The sequence below is a fragment of the Myotis davidii genome, unplaced genomic scaffold (genome assembly GCF_000327345.1).
Source record: "Myotis davidii unplaced genomic scaffold, ASM32734v1 scaffold196, whole genome shotgun sequence".
NCBI lineage: Eukaryota > Metazoa > Chordata > Mammalia > Chiroptera > Vespertilionidae > Myotis > Myotis davidii.
The window spans coordinates 4,185,321-4,212,653 of record NW_006288258.1 but is presented as its reverse complement, the minus strand read 5'-3'; the positions used below and the strand labels follow the sequence as shown (position 1 = coordinate 4,212,653).

The 27,333-nt window shown below is 38.6% G+C and overlaps 1 protein-coding gene across 2 annotated transcripts in view; it reads right to left on the bottom strand.

The window, feature by feature from the left end:
• Positions 1 to 27,333, bottom strand: part of LAMA4 (laminin subunit alpha 4) — a 136,354-nt gene that overhangs the window by 84,434 nt on the left and 24,587 nt on the right. For both annotated transcript variants that reach the window (XM_015561621.1, XM_015561622.1), the window contains exons 2-4: positions 16,495 to 16,596; positions 8,767 to 8,891; positions 2,757 to 2,837 (exon numbers count right to left, since the gene is read on the bottom strand). In XM_015561621.1, coding sequence (XP_015417107.1) covers positions 2,757 to 2,837; positions 8,767 to 8,891; positions 16,495 to 16,596 — 308 coding nt within the window. The remainder of the gene's footprint in view (positions 1 to 2,756; positions 2,838 to 8,766; positions 8,892 to 16,494; positions 16,597 to 27,333) is intronic.

The window sequence follows — 27,333 nt, the reverse complement described above, 5'->3', positions numbered from 1 at the left end:
TGCCCAAGCTCGCATAAGTCAGATGCCAGTTACTACTAGTACTTTCATTTCTCTGTTTAATTTCACTGTATTTGATCTTCATAGGTTATCCCCTGATCTTCCATAAGAGAAAAAAACACATTCTCTATTCTGTAAGTCAGAATCTCAATCACAGTGGAAACCTACTTTAAGTTACTTTGAGTTTCAAGAACATCTTTTGGTGATAGGTTTGGCGGCAACTCTGAAGTCACAGTCCAACCTTCAACACTACAGATTTTTATAGGCTCCTCTCAGGATGGTCATGAGGCTGAGAGATGAGGATGTAAAGCTATGAGACACAGGAGAATATCAATGAAGGACACTATTTACTTCAAAGCCATAATTTCTGTTAAGGAAACTGAGAGTCAGGGAAATGAGCCACCATGGCCTAGACACACATTATGCCAGTGGTGGAAACTGGACAATGACCACAGTGACTCCTACTGTCACCAGTTAGTTTTTATTGTGCCTGTATTAAGTACCTGGTGTCATACTAAAAACTTGGCAGCATCACCTCACAACAGTCTCATAAAGTGGGTATCTTCATTTTCTCCATTCTGGAGATGTGGAAATAACTTAGAGGTCAAAAATAACTTGCCCAGGAGGATCACAAAGGGCTAGAGTTGACATTCAAACTCAGCCAGGCTCTCTACTTCCATTTTCCAAACGAGTGCTCTCTCCTCCATCCTATCAATCCAGGTCCATCATAAGCACCCAATCTGATCCAGCCTTATGGGGTAATGGCAGGAGATCCTAGAAGCCTCTGCTGTGGGCCAGGGGGTTTATCGTCCACAATCCCACACCTCAGGTGGGCATGCTATTCTGTGCCAGGACCCCCACTGCTGCAGACAGAACCTTTAGCTGCACCCTGTGCGATTATGCAGAAATGAGCTCTTAGGGCTGAGATTACTTCACTTCTGGGAGGCCTTGCATTAGGTTAGCAGGGGTCTATTTAAGGCCATTAGTTCCCCTCACAGGAGCCATGGAACACCCATTATCTGGGAATACAGCTCAATCCTTATCAGACTAAATTGAGTTTAACCTCAAACACTGGTGAGAAAAAAACTCCATCCCTGGATGATTAACAATCCTCTCAGACCCTCACTGAGAAAAAAAAAAAAAGAATAAATCAAGTGCCTCATATTCCTGGGTCCCTCAGTAAGGAAATAATAGAATGAGTGTGTTGCCAACATTAATCAACCAAAGGTAATCTGATCATCTCTGAAAGCTGAAACTCACATGGCCCTCAGCTTTTACTTTCCCTCTTCCTTTATAGCAAAAAAGGGAAAAATCTGCCCTAGCCAGTTTGGCTCAGTGGATAGAGCGTCAGCCTGTGGATCAAAGGGTCCTGGGTTCGATTCTGGTCAAGGACACATACTTTGGTTACAGGCTCCTCTCTGGCCCCGGCTTTGGTCAGGGCTCATGCAGGAGGCAACCAATTGATGTGTGTTGTGTGTTTCTCCCACATCAATATTTCTCTCTGTCTTGCCCTCTCTCTTCCACTCTCCCTAAAAATCAATGGAAAAATATCCTCGGGTGAGGATTAATTTTTTTAAAAAGGGAAAAATCCCATGACCCTTTAGAGAAAGAATTATCCACATTTTGCACATTTAATAATCATAATAACAATGACTTCCAAGTATAGATATTTTCTCTGTATCATAGACATTGTGGCTTTTTAAAAAGAGTTGCAGAACTACATTTTGAGAGATGGAGGGTGTTTTCTTTGGAAGAGAGTTGGCTTATCATTTAAGGTTTATGTTTTGACCCCAAGGCTAAGTCACAGTCAGAATGGTCGGGAGTGTGATGTGAGGACGTGAGTACACTGCAGATGTTGGACTAGATGTTGGACTGGTCCCTCCTGTCCTTTCCGCTCTGTCTTTATGACAGCACTTAACATTTTGCTGCCTAAACACAATGATGAGGCCATTATTAATGTATCTCTGTTGAAAATTAGAAGGCCTCTATGTGAGATTTTTTTTTTTTTTTTTTTTTTTTTTGGTGAAACCATTTTATCATAGAAATCTGTGAGCAGTTGACAGGTGGGGAGAATGGGAAATGTCTTGCCAAGAAATCATTCAGTGGGAAGCCTCGCATCTTTAGTCCCCAAGGCCTTTCTTGATTGAGCAGAGCTCAGAGCAACTCAAAAAAAGAAAGTTAGGTGTAGGTACCAAACGGGGATTCAGAAAATGCAAACTCTCATGAATTTTTTTTTTCCAGGGGAGGAAATGGTGTAAAGACTGAGTTAAGTAATGGATTCATGCTTTTTTCAGTGTATTTCAATGGATTGCTTTCATAAAGGATTTAATTTTGACTTTCAATTTTATTTCAGTGCATTGCAATGTATTTTAAACTTATTGCTCTAATAGAGGATATTATTTATTTTTTATTTAACAAGGCAGCCTCACTCTCCATTAATTATATTACTGGTTCTCAATGATAGAGAGAGAGAGGGGAGCGTTACCAAAACCATCCAGAGAATCTTTTTAAAAGACACATACTCATTTTTTTTCCTTTCCATGTCCATTTATCCTGATGTGGCTCTGGCCTGGGCCCCTAGAGAGCATATTGTTATATCTGTGTCTGGGGCATGGGGTTATGAAATGCTATCTCCTACTCCTTCCTCTCAATCATCCACTTCAGCATCTATTGAAGGGGAGTAAGGCAGAGATGATGATTACAAGCAACAGAAAGCTTCCTTTGACCCACACAGAAAATGGTACATTTTATTAGCTTACCTTTCACAGTTAGGTCCAGCGTAGTTTTCTTTACAAATACACCGAACAGCTCCATTTTTTCTATAGCAGGATTCTGCAAAACTAGAATTGTAAGGGAATATTAGAAGTCAACTCCATAAATCACTGAAGAGACCTTCTTCAAATGGGTGTGGTCATTTGCTTTATTTAAAGTAAATCCTCTTCCTTTTGGAAAAGTTTAGAACAAGAAGGCTCAGACAGAAAATGCCACTCCATTTGTGAAGCCATTTTCCAGGTTCACCTTACTTATTTTTCCATAGAGGCACTTCATTATGTTTACTTGAAGCAGTGGGCATTTCAGAAAACCATATATTATATATAAAGTCTAAAACACATATTTCAAAGGCAGATAAAATAAGCAAATTTTGCCTGCAATTTTAGATTTATGTGAGAATTTTCTCTTATTCCCATCGCTTTCTGTGTATGAATTTGAAAGTCCCCCCTTTTTTATTCCCTAGATCTCTTCCACTCCTCACAATTATGAGCCAATTCTAAACTATCCCATATAATAAAAGGCTAATATGCAAATTGTCCCCTCAGGAGTTTGACCAGCCAGGACTTCAACTCCTCGCTATGATGTGCAATGACCACCAGGGGATGGTGCAGAATGAAGGAAGGTCCCACAGGCAGCCAGCAGCCCGGGGGCGGTGGGGGGGTCGGGGGGGAGGCAGTGAGGTGGGGGTGTGGGTGTGGGAAGAAAGTCCCTGTTTGGACCTGATCACTGGCCAGGCCTAGGGACCCTACCCGAATTTTGTGTACTGGGCCTCTAGTACTCTATAATCTTCACAGAACCTTAATTTCTTTTATGTGCACCTTGAAGAATGGAAATAAAGGATGGAGGGACTGGCTTAGTTGATCAAAGTCACAAAGCAATCACTCAAGCAAATAAGACCCACGGTAAAAGGATTCTAGTCCATTGAACCTCTCTCTTAATTCTTCATCTTCATTTTTTATAAGATAATAAAATTTAGGTCAGAAAAGTAATAAGAATATTAGTTCAGCAGAATAAATAACCAAATTAATTATTAAGGCAGGGGAAATGAAATATTACTCTGCACATGTTTGGATAATTCTACACTGACACATGAATCCACCCATATGAGGTGGGTATAAAAAGTTTTACAGACTCTCAAATTAGTTTTGGCCTAGGTACTGTACAATTGATGGAGCGTGATCTGCTGTTCTCACATTACTGCATGTGTAGGCAATTTTACCCTAATGGGCTTTCAGGAGAAAGAAAATGGGTGTTTTGCTTTGTTTAAAGATATTTATAAAATCAAGTAAGAAAACAATATGTGCTTCTCAGTGAAAGGTAATACCCACAATTTACTTCCTTTAACAGTTTGATTAAAAACATTCCATGAAATTACATTTCTTTGGCCTTTACTCTTCATTTTGCTTGTTCTTATTCCTTAGCTGTCTTAAAGAAACACTGTCAGTGAAGAGTCCAGGACATTCATGTTTCTTTGAAGATGTTTCTCCCGGCAGCCTGCATACTGCTTGAAGAGCTGAAACATCTGCCAGTGTCTGGAGTCATCTGCCTTGAGCTAATGTCCTGCTGCTTCAAACAGATGACATTTTCCTTAATTGGAGCCATTACCATAGCTAATAGTAGACATGGTGGATGTCTGGCCAACCCCAAAATAAATAAACGAATTCTGTGCAAATGGTCCTTGGGAATAGCTGCGTGACCATTGGTCTCTGTGGTGGGAGACTCAGAGGCAATGCCAGCCGCTGAGGGTTCCTTTTTTGTTTTTCATCAGCATTAAATGTTTGTGTTTTATTCAGAGGGAAGTCTGTCTTGGCTGGGGAAATGAAAACACTGTGTCTTTCTCAGCCCGCACTAGCAGCCATGGCGCCCTTTCTAAGAGGAAAGGAGCCCTTTGCTTTTGGAAAACCCTCAAGGGAACTTAAAGAAAAATAGACTCAGCGCTGTGTGTTGCTGGACTCCCTCAGACTTTATTTCCTTGCTTTCTGATGTGGCTATTGTAACTAGAAATCCAAATCCTGGGTCAAATAGCAGCTCTCTGAGAGCGTGATTTAGATTCCACACTTGTGCCTTTCTGAACTCAAATCAAAGTCCTGGCAGTTTCATTTTTATAGAAAATAGAAACATGAATTTTAAAACAACTGAAAGAGGCGATGGTGTATTTGATTTTTGATAGCATATTTGATTCGTGTTTGAAATCAGTTAACTGAGTCAATAATAAGGTCAGATCAAAGGCTGGAACTTCATAGTGTCCAAGCAAATTTGTCCTGTTTTATGATCACTGACTACCACCTCACCCCCATTTTTGTCCCAGTTCCCCCCACCCCCCACAAGGGATTTGGGAAGTAGAACTATTGCCACTACAAAGAGAGCAGGTCTCTCACACCCTTCCCAATCCCTCAACATTCCCACATAGGGTCTTTACTTATTGGGGGTGTATTTTTGCTTTTATATTCATGTTGAGCAGGTTTTTAACCTCAGATCTGTATTATGGAGACTTCAGTTTTCATGTCTGTGAATATGCTCCTAACTGCAGAGCACATTTCCTAAGACTTTCACTCTTTGGAACTGGGATCCACTCTCACACACAGAGGTCCTTGATGCCAATGGGAACTTTTTCTTTTTCAAGGAAAGAAGGTTATTACCCAATTGGCAAGTTTCTGCTTCAATTATTTAAGAGTTAACAGCCCGGCCAGAGTGGCTCAGTGATTGAGCGTTGACCTATGAACCAGGAGGTCATGGTTTGATTCCTGGTCGGGGCACATGCCGGGTTGTGGGCTCAATCCCCCCAGTAGGGGGCATGAGGGAAGCAGTTGATCAATGATTCTCTCTCATCATTGATGTTTCTATCTCTCTCTCCCTCTCTCTTCCTCTCTGAAATTAGTAAAAAATATATTTAAAAAATAAATGATAAATAAAAGAATTAATGGCCTTCATAATAGCTGAAGTAACTGCAACTGAAATACTGGATAATCTGGCCTAAAAGGGAAAAAGTTGCTTTAGGAGCTTCATAATACTGCTGTATTTTGACTTATCTTAGTAAAGGCATGACTTTTTGATTGTTTTATTCACTACTGTGACCAGCAACTGGTACATGATTGGCACATAAGCACTCAATAAATATTTCTTGATTGCATGTAGACAAAATTTCTCAGTCAATAGAAATGAGTTCCAAAAGTCTTTTATCTCAAGACATTAATGTCAGGTAATTTAGATTAAAAAGTCTTGTCATAGGAAAGGAATAAAAAATGCATAAGCTAGACAATACAATTAGCATTTGGGATTGCCTTTTTAATTCTCCTGCTAGTTTCTAAAAGCTTATAAACCTGTTTAGAACAGTTAGTGCTTTATAACATCTTTGTTTGCATGGGCAAATGAGTGATACCTGTTATTAGGAGGTTGGAGGTATATATATTTATCAAAATAACTATATCACATAAGAGAGTGACATGCTAAACATGTCATCAGATATGGTTGAGACGAATGTTTAAGAGCAGAATATTAATGAACAGTAAAACAATATACCTAGATGAGGCGACATAAATCAGGATACACTTGAGTGGAAATAGCAGAACATTTAATGTTGGAGTTTTCTTCTCTCACTCTCAGTACCATTCATTTTGTGCAGGTTATTAATACCATTGGACATGAGAAATTACAAAGGAAGGGCTGAGGCAGTTTAATGATTTCTAAAGAAAGATGGGACTATAAAACATCTGACTTCTTCCCAGACTGTCAGACCCTCAGAGGATTTGAACAAATCACAAGCTATTAGGAGAAATGTTAATCAATATTGGTATTCAATTAAGGACAAAACATTAGGGAGACATTTGGTTGTTATCTCCTCTTTTTTTCTCTTTGTGTGTGTGTGTGTGTATGTGTGTGTGTGTGTGATTGAGGCCTTTTAAGTTATTTTATATGTATTGTTTAACTTAATTTTTATAACAGTTGTCAACTAATTATTATATCCAAACCTTTAGGACAGTTCCTGACATATAGTGAGTGGACTATAAGTGTTAAGAAAATATATAAAACATGTGTTTACTAAAGCCAACATCCAACATACTCCTTTCCATGTGTAAGGCACCAACCCAAGTGGTTCACACATATTATCATAGTCTAACTCTCTGAGGCAGATTCTGAGAGCAACTTTGATTTACTAAAAAAATCTGAGATCCAGAGTGGCTAAAGCAGTGATGGTGAACCTTTTGAGCTCGGCGTGTCAGCATTTTGAAAAACCCTAACTTAACTCTGGTGCCATGTCACATATAGAAATTTTTTGATATTTGCAACCATAGTAAAACAAAGACTTATATTTTTGATATTTATTTTATATATTTAAATGCCATTTAACAAAGAAAAATCAACCAAAAAATGAGTTCAGAGGTTACACGCGTGTCTTAGGTTCGCCATCACTGGGCTAAAGGAATCAGTAAATGGAACTAAGATCTGAATCTAGTCTCTTTGACCCCAATCCCATGGAAAATGAGACCTTGTCTGAGATCATACAGCTATTATGTGCCAGAACACAGATATTGACCTAGTTTCATTACTCTACCTGAAGTAATATATATAATTGGATTTTGTACAGGGTTCCTAGTACAGTGTTCCTAAAACCCGTGGAATTTCAAGACTGTCTTTTGTCCTTCATAGTGAGTTCCTTTCAACCATATCAGAGTTTATGATGATGAAGTGATTCTTGGTGATCTCCTACATAGCTTCTGGATAGAGGCTAGTCTGCCAGAGGAACCAACTACACAATTAGAGGATTGGAACTTTCAACCTCATCCCTCCCCCAACCTCAGGGGAGGGGAGAGGTGCTGATGATTGTGTTTAATCACCAGTCATTTAATCAATCATGACTATATAATGGAACTTCAATAAAGCTCTTCAACAGCAAGGGTTGGGGAGCTTCTGGGCTGGTGAGCACACTGATTTGCTGAAAAGATGCTGCCCCTGGAGAGTAAGCACACAGAAGCTCTGGTCCTTCTTATCTCCTCATCCATACCCTGCCCTATGCATATTTTCATTGGCCTGCCCCTGAGTTATTTTCTTTATAATAAAACTCATTTTTTTCTGAGTTGTGTGAGTCATTCCAGAGAATTACCAAACCTAAGTGGGGTTGAGGGACCCCTACATTTGTAGCTAGATGGAAAAAATGTGAAAAGCCTGGGGACCCCATTTCAGCTGCTTCTGAAGTGGAATGAACCCTTAAAATCTGGGATCTGCACTAACTCTGGGTAGTTAGTGTGAGAACTGATTGATTGTAGGACACCAAGTTGGTATCAGAGAATTAAAGAATTGGCTGATATTTGGAGAACCAAATACCATTTTAATTCTACAGTCTATCATTTTTAAGCCAATAAAATGGCTAACCATGACTCAGACTATTGAATTTACTAGTATGGATATTAGCTACCTGGAAAGAAATTCACTATTTCCATTAAGATGCATATCTATGCTCTTTAACTTCTCACTCCGGTCAAAACACAACCAGAGGTGAAAATTAGTTTTCTTGGATATCTTCTATGAGGTGATTAGCCTAAAGCATGCATTCTGTTTGTGTTCTAATTCTGATTAAAAATCCTTTTTGGCTACAATTTATAGGGAAATATCTCCTCTATCAGAGTTTAAAGAAAATATTGGATTATAATGAATCTATTGGCTTTATCAGTTGTGATCTCTCTAGGTCAAGGGTAAGCCAAGAATAGCTGAGATTACCCTTGCTTATAAAACTTGGGAGACTTCATTAACTTCATGGTGCACCCCAATATTTTGGGAATGAAGTCATCACATACTAGTATACTGCAAGCACTTAAGCTTCCCTGAAAGTATATTTAGGCTAGATATCTTTCCTGTATCTTTTTCAATCTCATCTCAGCATGAGGTACTCAGTTTCTACAATGGGAAAACCTTAGAACTCTGGAGAGAATAAAAAAAAAAAATGGGGGTGGGGTGGGGAGAAATAAGCAGTAGAAGGGATCATCTTCCTTTAGGACTTACTTGGCCAAGTATGGTAGTGGACAGGGACATGGCTGACAGAACCGGGGCGGTCCCCTGATGGAATCTCCAATATAACCATCTAAGCATTTCTCACAGTGCTCTCCTGTTGTGTTCCGTTGGCAGCGCTATAAGACAAAAGATAGAAAAATTGACAAGGACACAAAAGAAATTTTACAGACAGCGAATCTGGGAACCAAGTGATACGTCCAGTACAGAGGATGTCAGGCTTGACAGAGATGGTGTGCATCAGTACTCATTATCACAAAGGATACACGTTGCCCCCAGTCAGTGCTAGAAAGTGTGCACAATGATGCATGATTTAGACCTGGACTTCTGTGTGAGCACTAGCAGCCTGGGATTCTCTTTACAGTTTGTGTGCTTTTTCAATTTAGAATGCTAATCAGAATGTCAAATTCTGCATGTTGTAGAAGCATCAGCTTACTGACTTGGAATGAATATGAAATGGAAAAAAAAAATCTTCCTTGTGCTCACCCATGACACAGGGAACAATTTAAGGATTTATAACAAGCATGTCAAACTCGTGGCCCGCGGGCCACATGTGGTCCACAACGAATATTTTTGTGGTCCAGCCAATATAACGATAAGTAAGAAACATTTTAATAAAAATTTCGTAACTTAATTTTTACAACATCCTGTTATGCATAATCATTAATAACGAACTACAACATTCACTAATGACTGATTATTATATTCGTGTTGTATTCATTTCCCTTATGTGCCTTATGTGCAGGTGCACCATTTATCTCCACTAATACTAGCAGCAGATATCTTAGCAGCTGGTTGCCACATCATTAGCCTTGTACTGACTTATTTGGTGTGCACAACAGGAAATATTTTGCTTTTGGAGAACAAGAAAACTAGGTTTATTTGTGTTATGCTTATTAATTTGTGCAGTTATTCAGTGTCTGGTAAGTTAATGTTCAAGAAAAAATATTAATTTTTATTAAAATGTTCTATTATGTTATGTTAACGATTACTCATTTATTTCAGCCATTTGTATTCAGTATGTTTCTATCAAAATAAACCTATGTTTCTATGAAAATTGAAGCTTTTGGTTTCTTTGCGGCCCACATAAACTTAAACCTTGTTCTTTTGGCCCGTGTTAGCCTTTGAGTTTGACATGCTTGATTTATGGGTTTGAAAGAACAACATGTGTCATTCTGAAGTATAAATGTAATGGAAAGTAGATAAAGAATATTCTGTTAATGGACTGGTATCTTGCATGGTGACATACAAGAAATAGTAAGCTGGTTTATTTGTATGGGTTATCCATTTGTTGTGAGGGTGATTAGAAAGAAGCACAAAACAGGCTGATTTTTCTGCCTAGATGCCTATTCATCATTTGAGATCTTTATCTGGTCTCAAAACTTCCCGGAATTCCTCCCTGATGCTCCTCTCCTGCCACTGCACACATTATACTGTTATCATCTGCTCCCAGCTTCTGTCTTTAACCAGTGCACTGCCATCAACTTGAATGGAGTAGGTACTCATAGCTCTTTGTCCAGCTGATGGGTTGATTTCTGACTAGTACTCTATAAGTGATGGTAGTTCACTGGTAGTTTTCTCAAACTGGACTAGCCTGGATTGCACAAGGCAATGCCATTAGCATCCTATGTAATAAAAGGCTAATATGCAAATGGTTGTAACGCCCTCACACAACCGACCAATCAGCAGGAGGCTGGGTGCGCAGCAGGCACATGCGGGGACAGGGCAGGGCTGCGTGTGTGGCGAGGCATGTGTGGGTGGGGGGGGGCTGCGTGCACGACTGGTCACCAGAAGATGCATGGAGCACCTCTTGGTCTCCCCCTTCCCCCGGCTCCTGCGGGTAGTGGCGGCCGCTTGTACCCACCTCCCATGAGTGCCAGCGACTCACTCCCGCCTCCCGTAGGTACCTGTGGCTCCCGCCAGCTCCTGTGGAAGCGGCGGGCAGCCTACTGAGTGCGATTTCATGCTCTGGGCCACTAGTTAAGATATGTTTATCTTTACATTCACCAAAGTGTTTAAAGATTCAATAAGGTTAGAATCAGAATACCATTGAAGAGACACCCTCCTGTTTGAGCAATTCTCTTAGTAAGACCTATGAACAGAGCTTCAATGGAATTACTTTTTTTCCAAACAGTGCTCTGTGAGGAAGCCTGAGGAAGGCAAAATGGAGCAATAGTAGGCTGAACTCTGAGGTCTTTAATCTTTATATGCTATGTTGAAGTTCAAAATAAAATAATGGTGAGGCCTGTTATAAACATTTTACATAGATTAATTTGATTTTCACAATAATTCTAAGGAAAGTTACATTTCCTCCCCGCTTTTACATACGAAGAGATGACAGCCCAGAGAAGTTAAGGACATTGCCCAATGTCAGGCAGATGAGTAGGCTATTCATTCCCACAATACACTGCTTTTCCAGTGTGTTGGAGAAAAGGCTTCTTTCCAGAAGAGTCACAAAATCATTGCATCAGAAGTTGTCAGACTATTTTATGAATAGTTTGAGCTTCAAAGAAATTATAGCACACTAATAAAAAAGAAGAAGAAGAGGGATACTATTGTGGCAACAGCTATCCAAGTTGAACACCCTTTGCATACTTAATTGGTCATCTTTGGCTCCTGATTAGGATTATGTTAGAATGGAATTTAGGGGATAGTTCAGAGTGCCCGATAGATCAGTGAAAATTCTGGAAAATTAAAATCTGATGTGCAGACAACAGGATGTTGACATAGTTCCCTCACTGTGTCTTGTGCTAAGTCAGTTGTCAGAAAAAAAAATGAAAGAAAAACTGGCATAGGGCGAATTAGTCAATCGATGTCTGGAGCAAATAAAGGAAATTAACACTCACCCAAAGCCAGCTAAAAACTAGTGGCAATCTCTCATCCCATGGAAAACCAATGAGCCTTGTCCAACCACCAGGAATCTAAGCCATAAGCAATCTGGCAGGGCTACTTGTAGACTGGGGTCAAATTTGTCTGAGTCCTTGTTGGACAGATGACGCCCATCTGTGCAGGCCATTCTTTGTGCCTGGAATGCCTATTAAGTTGCAAAAAATGAGCTAATTCCCAATTCTGTCCCCTTATGGCTCAACAGATGCTTTGGATTCCTTGTCAGGGCTCTAATTCTGCCAGAGCAGCCACAGGAGCAATAACCAAATCTCTACAGCCTCTAAATGCGCAGAGTGCAAACACTGACTTTCCTCATCTGTCTCCTTTTAAAGGGTTTATAATGAAATTTCCTAAAGGGCACTGATGCGCAGTCTGGGAGATGGGCAGAGAGAATGCTGGAAGGGACTGGCAATTCTAGTTTTTAGCTGGTTGATTTTGAACAAATCACTTGCCGTTTCTGGGTCTCTATTCTCAGGATCTAGACGAGAAGGCCTATAAGATTTCCTCTAGCTCTGAAAATTGTTTAATCAGATATTGCAAATATCCCTTTACCTTCAATGCTCTGCCACTTAAAAAATCAGAAAACAAAAATGACAACAATCAAGTATGTTGTTAGAAGGGAAGAGTTAATTTTAAATAAACCTGACCTCACTCAAAAATGTAAAAAGCGTTCTGAGTCTTTGGCCAGTGGTTAAAAAAGCTATTATGTAGACGACCAATTACACATTGGTAATAGGAAGGATATTTGGATAAGAGCTGTGTCTCTTTCACTTTGGAAGTGATGTCTCTTACTGATTTGGCCACAGTACCAGCATAATGTAGGAAGAAAGCCTGAAGGATCAGATTAGCCTTGGTGTGGTTTGTCACATGCTTTGTGCAAGACTATAGTCTATCTAGATCTGCGTGTTTTGAAGTATGCCCAGGGATGTGAAGAATATTTTCATAATAATACCTAGATTTTATTTTCTTTGACACTCTAGTTTTCTCATGTGTGTAAGGTGGAGTCCTCCTGAGGCTACAAGATAGGAGGTATCACCACAGATTGATGCAGAAGCAGATATGAGATCTAGCTGCTTCCCATTAAACCAGACATGAAATATACTTTCAATATATAAATTTACATGCAATGGATTTATTATTGTTGTTTTCAAATAAATTAATAGAAAAGTATTATTTAAAATTTTCAGTTTTAAATGTCAGATGCTGAAAATATAGATATAGCCCACATAAAGAAAAGTCATTTGACAAGCTGAATAATTCTTACGAGTGTAAAGGGCTCATGAAACAAAAAAGTTGGAGATATGCTGCTCTGTCTGAATCAGTGATTCTGAAACTTTACTGTGCACATGAATGCCCCGGGCATCTTGTGGAAATGCAGGTTCTAATTAAGGAAGTCTGGACTATGGCCTGGGTGTCTGCATTTCTAACAAGCTTCCAAGTATCTTCAGTGTTTCTGGCCTAGACTGTGGTTTGAGAAGCAAGTGTCTAGCTAGTTCTTCAGCATTGAACTTGAGCTGAGTCTCTAGCATAACAGACATTACCTTTTCCTGAAATAGTAACTCAAGTGTCCCATAAATTATAAAATCAAATGTTTTGCAATTAAGTTAGTTATTTTATCAATCCATTCATTCACTTAACAAACCTAGATTAAGCTGATATCCTGATAGATAATAGCTGTGACTGCTACTAAAATGAAAAAACGCTGGTTTCTTCCTTTCATCAGCTCACAGACTTGTGAAGGAAACAGAGATAAACAAAGAATAATATTTGCTGTGGACAAAGAGGAGGGAAAGATTCTAGCTTTTCCTGAGAAAGTTGGAGAAGCTTAGTAGAGGTGGTGACATTTGAATTAGGCCTTGAGGGCTGAGCAAGAACAGGAGAGAGGCAGAGAACTTGGAAGTACAAATTGGGACAGAGTACAAGAGCACAGAGTGAGTTTAGAAGGTAGCGAGAAGCTCAGTGGGGCTGGAATAGAAAACCCTGAAGAATTTTTAAAAGGCGAATGCCTTGGTTGGGTTGTGTTTTTGAAAGGTGTCTCCGTTGCTAGTGAGGAAGACACATCAGGGAAAGAAGAGTCTGGAGCAGGCATTCCTACCACCAGCTATCTCTCTGCCCTATAATTCCTTCCTCAGGCCTCCTTCTGGAGTTTTCCTGGGGAACTGCCATATGCACTAGAGTTGCTGGCTTTTGGGGCCCTGCCTGCAGGACTCAGCTGAGAACTCTTCCCAATGTGTTCCAGTTCTGATAAGATGCAAGGTGGCCTTTTTGAAAGACACCAATACCTGTTGGACTGCATTAGTTAAGCCACTTTTCTGCATTTGATAACTTAACATTCCTCTTGTGAAAGAATTTCTAAGCTTTTTTGATATGTCCCAAAATGGTAATATAACTTTATCTACTTTATATTTTATTGCCAAAGGTCGTAGTTCCTTAAAAGCAGCCTGTAAAATATAAGGTCACATTGAAAGAATTAGAAACAGTTGAGAGAGGACAAGGCAGAGGCATTATAAGCCTTTAAAATAAAATAAAATAAGGCCTTTTATTTTTAGTTTCTTATGGAAGATGAAAGGCATGGGGTAGGCCAGGTGAACTGCAGCAACTTATTGAAACTCTGGTGCTTCCAGTGAGCTGCAAGAAAGTGTTCATGTGGAGCTGTTGCTTCTCAGGCTCCCTGAAAACTGAGAAGGAGGTGGGACTACAGAGCAGGAGCTGAGACACTGGCCCTGGTCGACCAGATGGCTAGAATTACAAATAAATATGAATTTGATTCCTATGTGATACCATAGACAATGTATTTGCCAACCAAATGGCAACATATCCTTTCTATATTACAAGTCTCTTCTGCTCCCTCACTTGTGCTTAATTAAACACAAATTACATTTTTTTGTCTTTCAAAATTAAACTTATAAGAATATACTTATGTTTTAGCTCTGGGGGATGAGATAGTGCTTGATTTTTCCTTTGGATCTCATGTACAGTATATATGTGTAGTTGTTGTTTTATTTGTGTTTTTAAACATATATTACTTTAACTAGGGAGAAAAATATTTCCCTCCAGGTAGGGTGGGTTGGAGGAATCACCATTAGGACGAATAGGATGGCTATTCTTTATCTCTTTTTCCCACTGTTCTATCTTGAAAAAAGTAAATGTAGGAAGATTGGCAACTCCCTTGAGTGTGCATAAAAGTGTTTTACACCAAAGCCCATCCCAAATTTTATTAAACCTCTTATGGCCCAGGTGCTGTGGAGGAATCACAGGATGGCTGTCCCTTCAGAAGCTCATGGCTAGTCAGGGGAAACCCGTGAGAGCTCCTATTTTGACAAGTGTCACTGTCAGCAATAACGGCTTTGTCGTAGCTCTCCACAGGCAGGAGGAACTTATTTCCCTTTAAGCTGTTTGTCTTCCCTCTTATTGACTGCCTGACTAACAATAGCTGATGGACTTTCAAGTCCCTATTGACTTATATTTTAATAAACCAGGTAACAAAGAGCCTTTATTTAGTCAAACTATCAGAGCTGTACATTATTAGTTCAAGTGCATCCATGGGATTTTCTTTTCAAATGTCACTGGGATTAAAATAACAGGAAACCGGAGATGGAAGCATTAGAAAGGGGTAGATGTTGGCAGCTGCATGTGCCTACACTGCTACAGAGGACATCCTGGATGTAATGGTTATTTAAGAAGAGGGGGGAAGGGAATACAGAAATGCCAGGAGTAAGCAAAAATACAGACAACAACTGTTATTGTTTGCCACTTAATTCTCTCTGTCCCTAGAACAATGGCAACTCCTAGGTTTAAAATAAATGAAAACATTCTAACTTGCATTTTAATGTAAGTCATGAATAAAATAACACCTTCATGCACACACCTTGGAGCCCACTTATAATCAAAATTACCAGCTTACAAGAACAATTATGTTAATTTTAAGGTAAATAGGTATACTTAATTAAATATTCTTATATTTTATGCAAAAATACTCTTGCAGTTCTGGAAAGCCTCTTTTGCCTCATAGGAAACTAAAGAACCTAATTTTCCTTCATATGCAATATAGCTTATGAAGAAAAAATATGATCCTAGGTAACAGTAAAACATGATTTTAAAGAAAAATGCCTGCTATGACTCCTACATAAACTATTTCTGGTTAATTTTTCAATTACCATTTTCACTAAGTTGCCAGTCCATTTAGTGGAAATGGACAATATGTAGCAAGTAGTTTTTTGCTAGAAGGCTTCTAAGTCTTCTTCATCAGTCTCTACTGTATTTCACTGAAGAACACTCTATTGGAGAATTCATTCAGTTAAGAAAAAAAAAGTCTTCTGTGGGTTCAATCACAGATTACAAAGACCACAAGGCCAAAGCTTTCATTTTTATTAGCAATTTGGTTCGAATCTATTTTTTTAAAAAAATTTTGATCTGTAAACCTGACTACCTTCTAAGTTATAAAATAGTCTATGAAACAACTGTTTTACTCTCCCAGGTTATGTGGAGCGAAGCCAAACATATGGCAAACTATATTATTACAGAGGAATTTGGATGGGTGGTTTCCTCCTGTGTGTGTTCTTTTCAATCGCTTGTTGGCCCAAGCAGGAAGCCAGCTGCAGAGGGCGGTGAGGCACTTACCCCGAGGGGCACGTGCACATTCAGACACAGGCCTCGGTGGCCACTTGCAATCATAAGCAGTTTATATGGGGTGTTTTACAGGAAAAGGTGAAGGGTAAGAAAAAGAGCTTGATTAGCAGTTTGTTCCTAGGTAGCTCCAATGTCCAGGAAAAATATTTTATTCCCACCCAAGATGCAAAGGGCCAGTGAAATCTGTGAGAAGTGCCCCCGACTTACCACACAGAGTCCAGAGCCATCCAGGCATTCGTTGGAATTCCCGTTACAGTCACAGGGCAAGCATTCTCCCGACTGGGCAAGAAAGAACCCAGCGCCACATGTCTGAAACAGACACAACCAAAGTATTTCCATTATTGAAACCATCAATTTTGGTCAATATTTTCTGAGAAGAATAAGAGGATATGATTATGAAAACTATCTAACTATTTCTTTACAAAACATACTAAAAGAATTATACCAACATTCAGGGATTGGAGCTGTACATTCAATTTTCTTTGTTACACATTTTTCCTCTCTTCTTTCACTTTGCTGGAAATTAGGAATAACTTTAATAGTGTCCCATCATTGTAAGGAAGAATAAGAAAACTTTAGGTAACAGTAAAAGAGAAGAAATGTTTTCTTCCAAAATAAAACAAAACAGAACAGGAAACAAAGCCATGGCTATTTGGATGAGGAATCGCATCATGCTCCCTACAACAATGCATGGATTCAGGGATTATTGGCTATGGTATAACAACTTAGAGCTGTGTCTTTTATAGCTTGGGCTTTTGAAAATTTTTATCTTTTCAGATCCTAAAATTTTAAAGGATAGATCCTATGTGGGCAGTGTTGCTATATTTCATTTATCCTCACAACTCTGTGAGGAACACATTATTTTCCTTCATTTTAGTAATTAGATAACTAGACCCAGAGGTGGGTTGTGGCAATGTTAAACCACCTTCCAATGCACAGAGATGAATTTTCACCAGTATTCCAGCTGAGAAACGTGGTGAGATTGTTCCTGGTTCATGCAATTGGTTTATAGATATGTATTTTGTGTTTCTGTCTCAATGATGTATGGTAGAAATGGCCTTATAGACCAGGAAGTCTACTCCCTGCCCACCAGACAGATGTACATCTAAAGAATTTCAGGCAGATAAGAATCTAGGTTGTTATCACAAACTTACAAAGTAGGAGATTTCACATCACCACCTCACCCCCACCCCCACCCCGCCAACTGACCCATTGCAGTGTGTGCTGTCTAGGCTACCAGGAAATTTTTCATTATATTTGGCGGAAATTCCTCTGACTGCTATGCAAACCCATTTCCTCTTACTTTTTTTTCTCTGTAAAGAAGGAAAATATTACTAGACACCATTTACAGTATAAAAACACCACCAGTTTGGATCCTAAAATTAAAATATAATATATTCCATTTGGAGAAATTTTGGTAGAGGATAATGACATTAGCCCATGAAGAAAAGGCAAAGAAATACCATTTTACTAAGTGAGAGAAAGTAAGGCTGAGAGAGAACAAATTTATAATGTATCATTGAGAGTTTGTGGATGATAGTAAGCTTTTATCTCAGTTTCCACTAGAGAACCAAAGAGAGGAAAAGGTGTTAAAATTGTACTGGAAGCATTTAATTTAGATCATCTAATTTCATGTTTTTGACTTTTGTTTCAAAATATAAAAATACTGGTTTTCATTGTTATGCAGTATATACAGGGTGTCCCCCCATAAAAGATACACACTTTGAATAATTATTAATTCCAATGGGGTAAATCTGAAAAGAAACATTAAGTTATCAAAAATGTATGTAAGTACATTTTTGGGGCTACGCTATTTCATTTTATTTAAAAATATATCTTGGTCATGAGACATAACGTTGATTTGATGATGTTAACTGTTTTTCTTCTTGCAATTTGACATGAAAGTGTTTTAATTATAAGAGAAATGGATAAAAGAAGTGAGAGATTCCTATTAGTCATCTTAGTAGCTGCCAAAAGAGTGGCTTTTGAGCTCCCTGACCATGTTACAGACATCTGGGGAGCTTCTGAGTCAGTAATTCTGATGGTAAAGCCAAAGAATCTGTATTTTTTAATAAGATAAATTTTATATTAAAGTATTATTTTAATTAATTCTTCTCCCCCAGCTTTATTGTGACATGATTGACATGTAACATTCTATAAATTTAAGGTGTACAATGTGTTGATTTGATACATGTACATACTGCAAAATGATTACCATCACAACATTAGCTACCATCTCTATCATGTCACGTAATCACCATTTCTTTTTCTTCTGAGAACATTTAAGATGTATTCTCTTAGCAACTTTCAAGTATTATTAACTATCATCACAGTGCTGAATATTAGATACCCAGAACTTGTTAACCTTATAACTGGAAGTTTGTACACTTTGACCAGCTTCTCTCCATGTCCTTCATTCCTGACCCCAGCCTTTGTTAGCACCATTCTGATCTCTGTTCTATGAGTTCCAATGAGCGGGGCAGAGACTGGAGGTGTATTTGCAGCAGAAAAGCACACTGATGGTGGCAAGGAGTCTGGGAGTGATGCCTGGAAACAGTACATGAGATCTACTTGTACCATCAACTACTGTAAGGACCATCAACTCAAGTTTCAGTAAAGTTGTTTTAAATTGATATTACTTCCAGTCTTTTAGGTCATTCCTATAGCTCTTTCTTCTGAAGAAGACAAAGAAAATTCAAGCTTTCCCTGAATAAATGCATCATTTTGAATATGACAGTGGCTAATCCCTTATATCCCCAAGGCTCTGGCTAAATCAAGGCTCATTTTCTAAAAATAAAATTGTCACAACATAGAAAAAACAAACAAAAAGAAACCCCAAAAAGTGGTAAATTTTGTATTTTAGAATAGCTTTAGAAAATTACAAGGGATCTGTTCTGGGTTTTTTGTTTGTTTGTTTTTATTGTCCCTAAGGGGCATTCTGGAAGAATGTGGGGCACTTCTGGCTTGCCATAGGGAGGGCATGCTGGGCATGGTGCAGTGTATGAGAGTCCCACACAATAAAGCGTTATCTTTCGTTCTATGAGATTTGGGAATGTCCAACACAATATTCCTGTAGGTTAAAAGCCTGTTCCTCTGAACCCACAAGCTAACTTCATTTTTCATGTTAAACAAAAAATGTTTTTGCAAGCTTTTACTATGCAGTGCATTTTCCAAGTGCACAACTACCATGTAAATCAAGGGAAAGTTGTTTGGTTCTGCATCATATCTCAATACATAAGTGCTAGAGCATGACTACAGAAGGCAGAGCCCAGCGAATCGTCAGGAATACAACAGCTACAAATGCATGTGAATGCAGGTGTGTTGAACCAGTGATTCCAATGTGCCAGTGGTTTTAGTGTGAGTGATGTAAGTTTCCCAACATGGGAACTAACTTGATGACATTCTGACTAAAACAAATGTCCCTCAAGGATTCCAGTGTGTGACCAGATTTGGAAGGACTGCGTCCAAGTATCACTCACATTGCCTGGTACATGTTCATTGCTCAGTGAATGCTTGTGATTGGAATGGTTTGGATCAGGACAGGAAATCTGAGACATATGTGTTGTTGGAAACCAATGGTTTTTACTGCTAATCCACCCACTGCTTGCTGTCTGTGCTAGATTTTGTCTCCAATCTTTCTCAACACAGTCCAGACAGCCAATGCACAGACTGGATGTGTGCAAGATGAAATCTTTATGTTATGCCAAGTTTAGGAGGAAACTTCACTCTGAGAATCTGTGGTTGTCCGTTATTCACTCCCCAGGCCCAGGCCTTGTGTGAAGGATGACTTGGCTTCAGTCTCTTCTACTGTAGGAGATGGGAAGAAAAGGGAGGCAGGGATAAGTTTGTGTGAAGCAGTCATTTGGCCTCCTGCCGAGAGGGTGAGGTTGAGGGTGGAAACCTGGCCAACTCCTTTCCTGTTGGGTTTTGTACACCTGAAAGGATTATATTTTCTAATTCATCTATTCAGAGGGGAGGCACCATTTTTAAATTCACATAAAGGCACCATACAAGCTAATGGAAACCCCGGTCATAAGGAGCTTCTGATGCCATTACTAGAGCCCATATTCTTGGATGCCTTGGTCCTTGTGAGGGAGAAAGAAACTTTTCTCTACACATGTAGGTTCTTTTGGTTGGTCTAACAATCAAACAGATATGAGACAGATGAACAAGAGAAAATAACCAAACTTAATTGTACTCTTACGTATGGGAGCCCCACATACACAAGAGAGTCAGAGACCCCACATGAGAGCTTCAAAGACAGAAAGGGAAAATAGAGTGATAATGATATTCTCAGCTAAGGGATGCAGTAAGAGCCTTGGGGCTTAAAAGGGAAGGATGGTCATGAGCAGTAGTTGGACATTTGCCCTGCCCTATAGATAGGTCATAAAAGGTTCTTTCTGGTGATAACTCTTTTTAGAGGCAAAGTTCTTAATTTAAATTCTTTAAGGGAAGAGTAAAATTTTGGCATGAGATTGCAGTATTTTGATTGTCTTCAGCTCAAAAGAATTTACATGTCAAAGTATCACATTTTGGGAAGGCCTGTTCTGAACCCCTCTAACCTTGTGCTGTAGAACTTTAGAGTATTCCCTGGAGTGGTAAATTATTAAGTGGTTCTGTTAGCAGTGGCGGGAAAGGCACCAAGTGTTAAACCCAGAGGTTCAGACCAGACCTGGGTTCAGCAACCTCAGTACTTGAGTTCTGGCTAGGAAAGAATTCAGAGCCAAGACTCAAAACTATAAGAGGACATTTCCATTTATTTGGAAAATCTCAGAGATGGAAGAAGTAATTCACAGATGAAATGGGCTTCAGAAAAAGTTATAGAGGCAAAGGAAGGGCCCTAGGAGCTTGGGACTGAGGAAGGTAAAGGTAGTGTCTGGTGGGGGAGAGGAGCGGGGATAGGGGAAGGGGAAAGGGAAAGTTGCAGGCTTGTTTCTGGAAAGTGTCCTTCCTCTTAAGCAGTGGTTCTCACCTTGGGTGCACATTAGAATCACCTGGGAATCTTATAAAATCCTGATTTCTGGGCCTCATTCCGGAGGATGAGCCAAGGTTGAGAACTACTGCTCTTAAGGGTTTTAAGGGTGGAGATTTTAGGGGAAGATCTCATTATAATATTCAGCAGCTTTTCAGGTGTGTCCTTTCAGAGTCTAGGCCTCCACTGATTGATTGGTCAGTTCCAGGGCAGGGGGTCATTATATTCAATGCAGCTGATGCTAACATCAGCCTTGGGGTGGCTAGTTTTATTGCTTTTCTGAGCCTGGAGCTGAAATACACCTGAGGCCTAGATGTTATCTCTAGGAAGGAAATGTCAGGGGATCCAAACCACATGACCAATATGCCAGAGGAGTAAGGTCGCCCTGGGGGCAAGGTTCCCCCTTTCAATTGTCCTTCACTAGGCACCCAGGGCTGGTGACCTTCTGTACCTGGCCATCATCCTTGCTCTGTTCACCTACCACAGTTCAAGAAAGTTTGAATATTCTCAAGGAAGAGCTGTTTATTTTATATAAAAAAGTTATTATATTTTTCCCCCAGAAAGTTCTGTTAATTTTTACTGAATCTCTTATTGAAATTCTATAGGAACTGGTACAATTGACCTTTGTCATAGTATTTAAAAGGTAGATCTTTTCAAGAATAAAAGAAAACACTTTTTTGTTTTTGTTTTAGTTTTGCTCCTGGTTAACAATCTCTTTGCTAAGTAATTTCAAGACCTGTATTTTTTAGAGGCCTGCAAACAATGAATAGTTTTAGTGTCTATCTGCTTTGGAATAGTCTCCAGAATTTACTAAACAAAGAAAATGTTTACATATATTCATGTATGTGAGCAGGAGAAAAAGTCTTACAATCAGTTTTTAGATGCCACAGTCTAAAGCTGGCTGAAATGGATAAAAAATGTAAAATCTCCCCTTTAAGCCCCAGAAAAAAAATCTTAAAAAAAGATACATACTTGAAACATATAAAGTTATTAATATACAAAAACTATTGCATAGGAATATTTACTTTTAAAAAATTATTTCAGCCAAATTGTCATTTGACCAATGAATTACTTTCCACTAAGTCATTTCATAGACCTTTTACAGTTCTCCATTATTGAGCCATTTTATTATTACATCTGATCTTCTGCTCTGACACTAAGATTGGATTAATCCATAATAATTACTTCTGCTTTTGAAGAATAAGAGTGAAAATTGCCATTTACTTACTTGGTTATGATTAGTGTAATGTCTGGCATGGAGTAAAAATCAATGTCTGTGTAGTTGACTAGTTTTACATTCGTAGATTAGAACTAGATGAAATTTTAGGAGTAAATCAGTGTGATATGTCCTTGTGCCACTTATATTTAAAGAAACTGGGAATAACAATATATGCTGATATCATTGCAGATGGCATTATTTCCAGAGGTCCAATATGCAATCATGATGTTAATTATTTCATAAGATATGATGATATAAGATTGTTTATTTTTAACAAAGAGAATAACATTTATATAGCTGATTGATAATTTTCGTCCTCATTTGAAGAAGTCCCCTTGGGAACACTAGACTTAAGTCAGTAATACTGTCATTGTATTAAACGTTTTTGTATTTTCTCAAAATTCTTAAATTGTGCTCTTTTGAGGTATAGTTCAATATGTATCCTTTAGGTGTAGCAAACTTGTAGAGTCAGTTGTAGTAATTAAATAAAGTGAGTACCAAACTAAGTAATACCAGTTTAGATGGAAAACTTTCACAAAAATCTCTGTGTTTTCCAAATATTGTCACAGAGGAGCTAATTAACTGGCCACAAGCCACTACTTTTGCATAGACACTAAATTTCTGAGAGCTTCAGAATTTTTGTTAAAAAGCCTGATTGACTAAATAAAATGCTCTAGTAAATTCTCTAGAACTCTAAGGTCCCCAATCACTCATTAAAACAAACTAGCTAATAACCAACAAAGGCAAAAATTGATGGGATTTAGGAGGTCTGAAGTGGTGATCCAAGGGTGTGAGACACATTTTGAAATCTCTGAGTAGGTACTTATGTCCCAGAGAATCACACCCTATTCTTCAGCTTCAACAAACAACAATGAATTGATTAAAATAAAATTCCATTATAAAGAGCATATTTATAGTCCTAGTGCCTATTCTAATAGGATCTGACCTATAATTGGAAAAGATATTTGCATTGTGTCTTCAACCAAGGGTCTACAAACATTTTACAAATGTTGACTCATCTCGCTTTCTGAATTAGACCTCTAGAATTTTTATTCATAACCTTTTGCTTAATTCACTGAGGCTCAATGGGAAAGCATTAAAAAATAAAATCTCTCTGAATTCATGCAAATGTGTCAAAGTTATTGCTACCTTCAATAGCATTTTTCAAATTTAGCAGCACACATTCAATTATCTTTCATTTTTGAGCTTAGGTTTTTGTGTGTATATAATGAATCCATTTTCTCTTGTTTCCAGGAAACAATGATTTTAGCTCTAGTTTTAGTGAAATCCATATTTTGCTTTATTAAATGAGTCAGCATAAAATTTAGTAACCTTATTATTAAATATTATGTGCAGTTAGGAGCTAAAACTCTATGCCTTTATTCAGAGTCCATGGGCCCTGCACACTGCTGATGTCCATATGCTTAAACATTGGGCAGATTTAAGAATCAGGTGGTATTTGGGAATCCTCTAGTAAGGTCCAATAGTTCAATTTAATTTACTACAAATATAAATTTATCCTTTGCTGGAGAGGAGTTGCTTCTAAGAACATATGCATTTATTACATGGGTAGGCATCTCACAGGCCATTTATTCTGTGACTATAAAAATAAAAGATAAAGTGTCTGGGATGGAAAGCAGTTCTGAATTAAGCTATTGATAACTTAGGTTCTAAATTTTTTCATGTAGGGCTTAACAAGCCCTGATTGTTCATATACAAAGCTGTTCTCAAAGTGCCAACACAAGTTAAATGTATTATGCAACATGCTCCAGTTAGCAAGAAGTTGGCTTCTTGATTGAATTTACTTGAATATGGAGAGAATTACCCATGTATCCTCCCTTGGGCCTCTTTAAGCTCTTGTTTGCGCAATAGAAATTCCCCACATTTCAATAGGCGAAGTTAAATTTTAGATTTTGACAGTGATTTCACCATAGCTTGATTAGGAAAGTGGTTTCAGCATTCCTCAGAGGTTTATCCAGCTCAAAGGTTTTTCTTCTTAAGATTGGCATAGTAAACTAGGGCATCAGCTACACAGGACCGATGGGGCTAGTTTCTCCCCGTTGGTTCTTGGAGCTTCCTTTGTGCTTATCGCTTGGGATTCCTGTCAGCCACGTGTTTGGCCAGTTTGCAGAACACTCCAGCTCTCAATTTAATCACCAAATGAAATAGAGGCAGTGATTCAGGTCCGGAGGAATTCTGAGGAGTACAGAGCTGTTAAGCCAGGTCCCTTAATTTTGAAAAGTGGAGAGATATTTATCGCGGCATTTATGTTGTATTTATGTGAATGCTCCTCAGCACTTTTCATGGGCCTCAGGCACATCCTCTCAGGCATGAAAACCAGTGCTCCTCTCAAAGATCTCAAATAACTGCTCTCAAACCCTGCGTTGGATCAAATGCTTATTTAGACGATAGCTACCAACAGAGGCAGCCTGTGATGAAGTACTTAGCAGGCTTGCTAATAAATCGCTCTCTTTAGTTGTATAACTAAAAGGGTCGAACAAGAAAGTTTAGAACTTGAGAGCCCCCCAAACCATATAGATTTTTGTTGTAAAATGTTGGATTTGGGATGATTATGTTCAGGAATTCTGATGAAAATATTTAAAACTTTCTCCTTGAAGAGTTACTTAAAACACTTAAGTTGCGTGTGTATAGTAGCGATTGCCACTTATATAACATAATGGGGCTTTGGTGGTGCCCTTTTTCCTGAAAAAAAAAAAATCTGCTAACGTCTGGCTTTCTGCTTTGGGTCCTCCTCACACTGCCTCATGTCACTGGCTTGTTCTTTTCACCCCTCGCTTTCCAAACTGTGGTTACACAACACAGCCTCTGCCAGGCTTTTTTTTATATCTGAAAACTGACTCAGTTTTATTTAATTCACTAGTGCAAATGCCCTGGACACATTTCCAAGAAAGGAAGAGATGCGGACCACAAGGGCTAGCTGTCATAATGGGTAGAGAGAAATGATTTCAGATTTAATCGATTATGATATGACTCCTATGACTCCTTAACCACTTAGAGCAGGAATCAATGTTGTGAGATGACAGACATCTCTGGCATCTTCGTCTGGGTTTCTATGAATAATAACAGCAAATATTTATTGACAGACACCAGGCACTGCGCTAAGAGCTTTTTATAGACATTCCAATTCGATCATGACCATTTAATGGGGGAAGGAAGGGAGGACGGTTCCTTTTCCTTTGTTGTCCTTTTTATGTTCTCCAAGATAACCTCCTTGTTCTTTTTTTCTCTTTACACATTTTGTAACGTCAACCTCTCCACAGTTTCATCCTCCATCTATACTCTGGGGGCTCCCAAATCTCTCTACAAATCTCTGATCTTGCTCTTTTATGCCACACTCTTGTTTCCAGTGCCTGTTAGACAAGCCCATCTCCAGTTCTATAGGCAACTGGAATTGCATGCTTCCCACACTGTATTCTCTTCCCACTCCATTTTGTATTCCTTATGTTATATCTCAGTTAGTATAAAGATTATAAAACATAAAAGGAAAAAGTAATCAGTTAATACTTTTAAATTACATTAATGTATTTTGCACTAATGTAGTTTTGGGAAATGCTTCCAAAAGAGTGAACCCTGCAAGGATCAGAGAAAGGTTTGCACATAGAATGACAAAATTTAAGTACTCAAGTTCCGTGTCTTCTTTTTCACAATCATGGTGAGTGATATCATTGTTTATTTCAAATCTGTGGTTTTCAAATGGTAGGGTATTTAGTTAGAAATAACCTTACACAATTCTAAACTGTTATAAATTTACTCTCTAAATTCATACCCCTACCTGTGTTGGGGTGGACTGTAGGACTGGAAGTTCACTGAGCTAATTTCTGTTTAGAATACAATGTTTATTAAAGGTTACATAATCAGAATGTGCTAATGTGAAGCTTCCATATTTGTTATATTACTAATACTCAATGGTAACCACAGCGACTGCTTAGAACTTAGACAACAAAAGATTTTTCAGGGAGGAGAATTTTGTCACTGACATTGTTTAGAATTGCTGGCACGTGGTGGTAATAAAAAGCAGACTGAGGCTTAGTAAGTTTTATTATTGTTTTTAAATTCTCTATATACAATGTGTTCCTTATTGTCTGCATCTAGGTTAGACTGTTGTCAGTTTACACTCTACCTCTGAGATATTTACCAAGACAATTCTCCTTATCCCAATACCATGGTTTAATTCAGTATAATGATGTATCACTTCTGATTATTATAATTGCTTCCACTCTACTCTCTTGATTACCAGACTTTCTTCCAGTCTAATCTTTATTACCAAAATTTAAAAAAATACACATCTGTCATACTACTTTTCTGCTTCAAACTTCCCATTGGCTCTTCATTCATTGATTACATGAGTACATAAAATTCCTTTGCATGACATACAAGTTTCCTCTTTTATAATGCATCCCCAACCTGTCTTTTTAGGGTCAACCGCTACTCCCTCTGCCCTAATTAAACCATCTACCTTCTCCCCCCGCCCCTACCCAAATATACCATTATCTTTCCCACCTTCACTTTGCACACACTTTCATAAAGACTTACAGTGTTTTTCTCCCCTCCAACACTTATGAATCCTTTCCTTGGTCTCAGACTCATTTGCACATCCTCTGTGCTCACATGGCACTTTGCACACACTTTATTAGAGCACATGGAACATGCTATTACAATTTTTAATTCACACTCACGCGTCTCGGAAATCACTGTGAACAACTTGGGAACAGGGAGAGTGTTTTATTCATCTTTGTATCCTCATCACGTATCAGAGTGATTAGCAAATAGCAAGTAGATACTGAAAATATTCAAACCATGTAAAAACTTTGGCAATTTGGCAAATATCACAAGT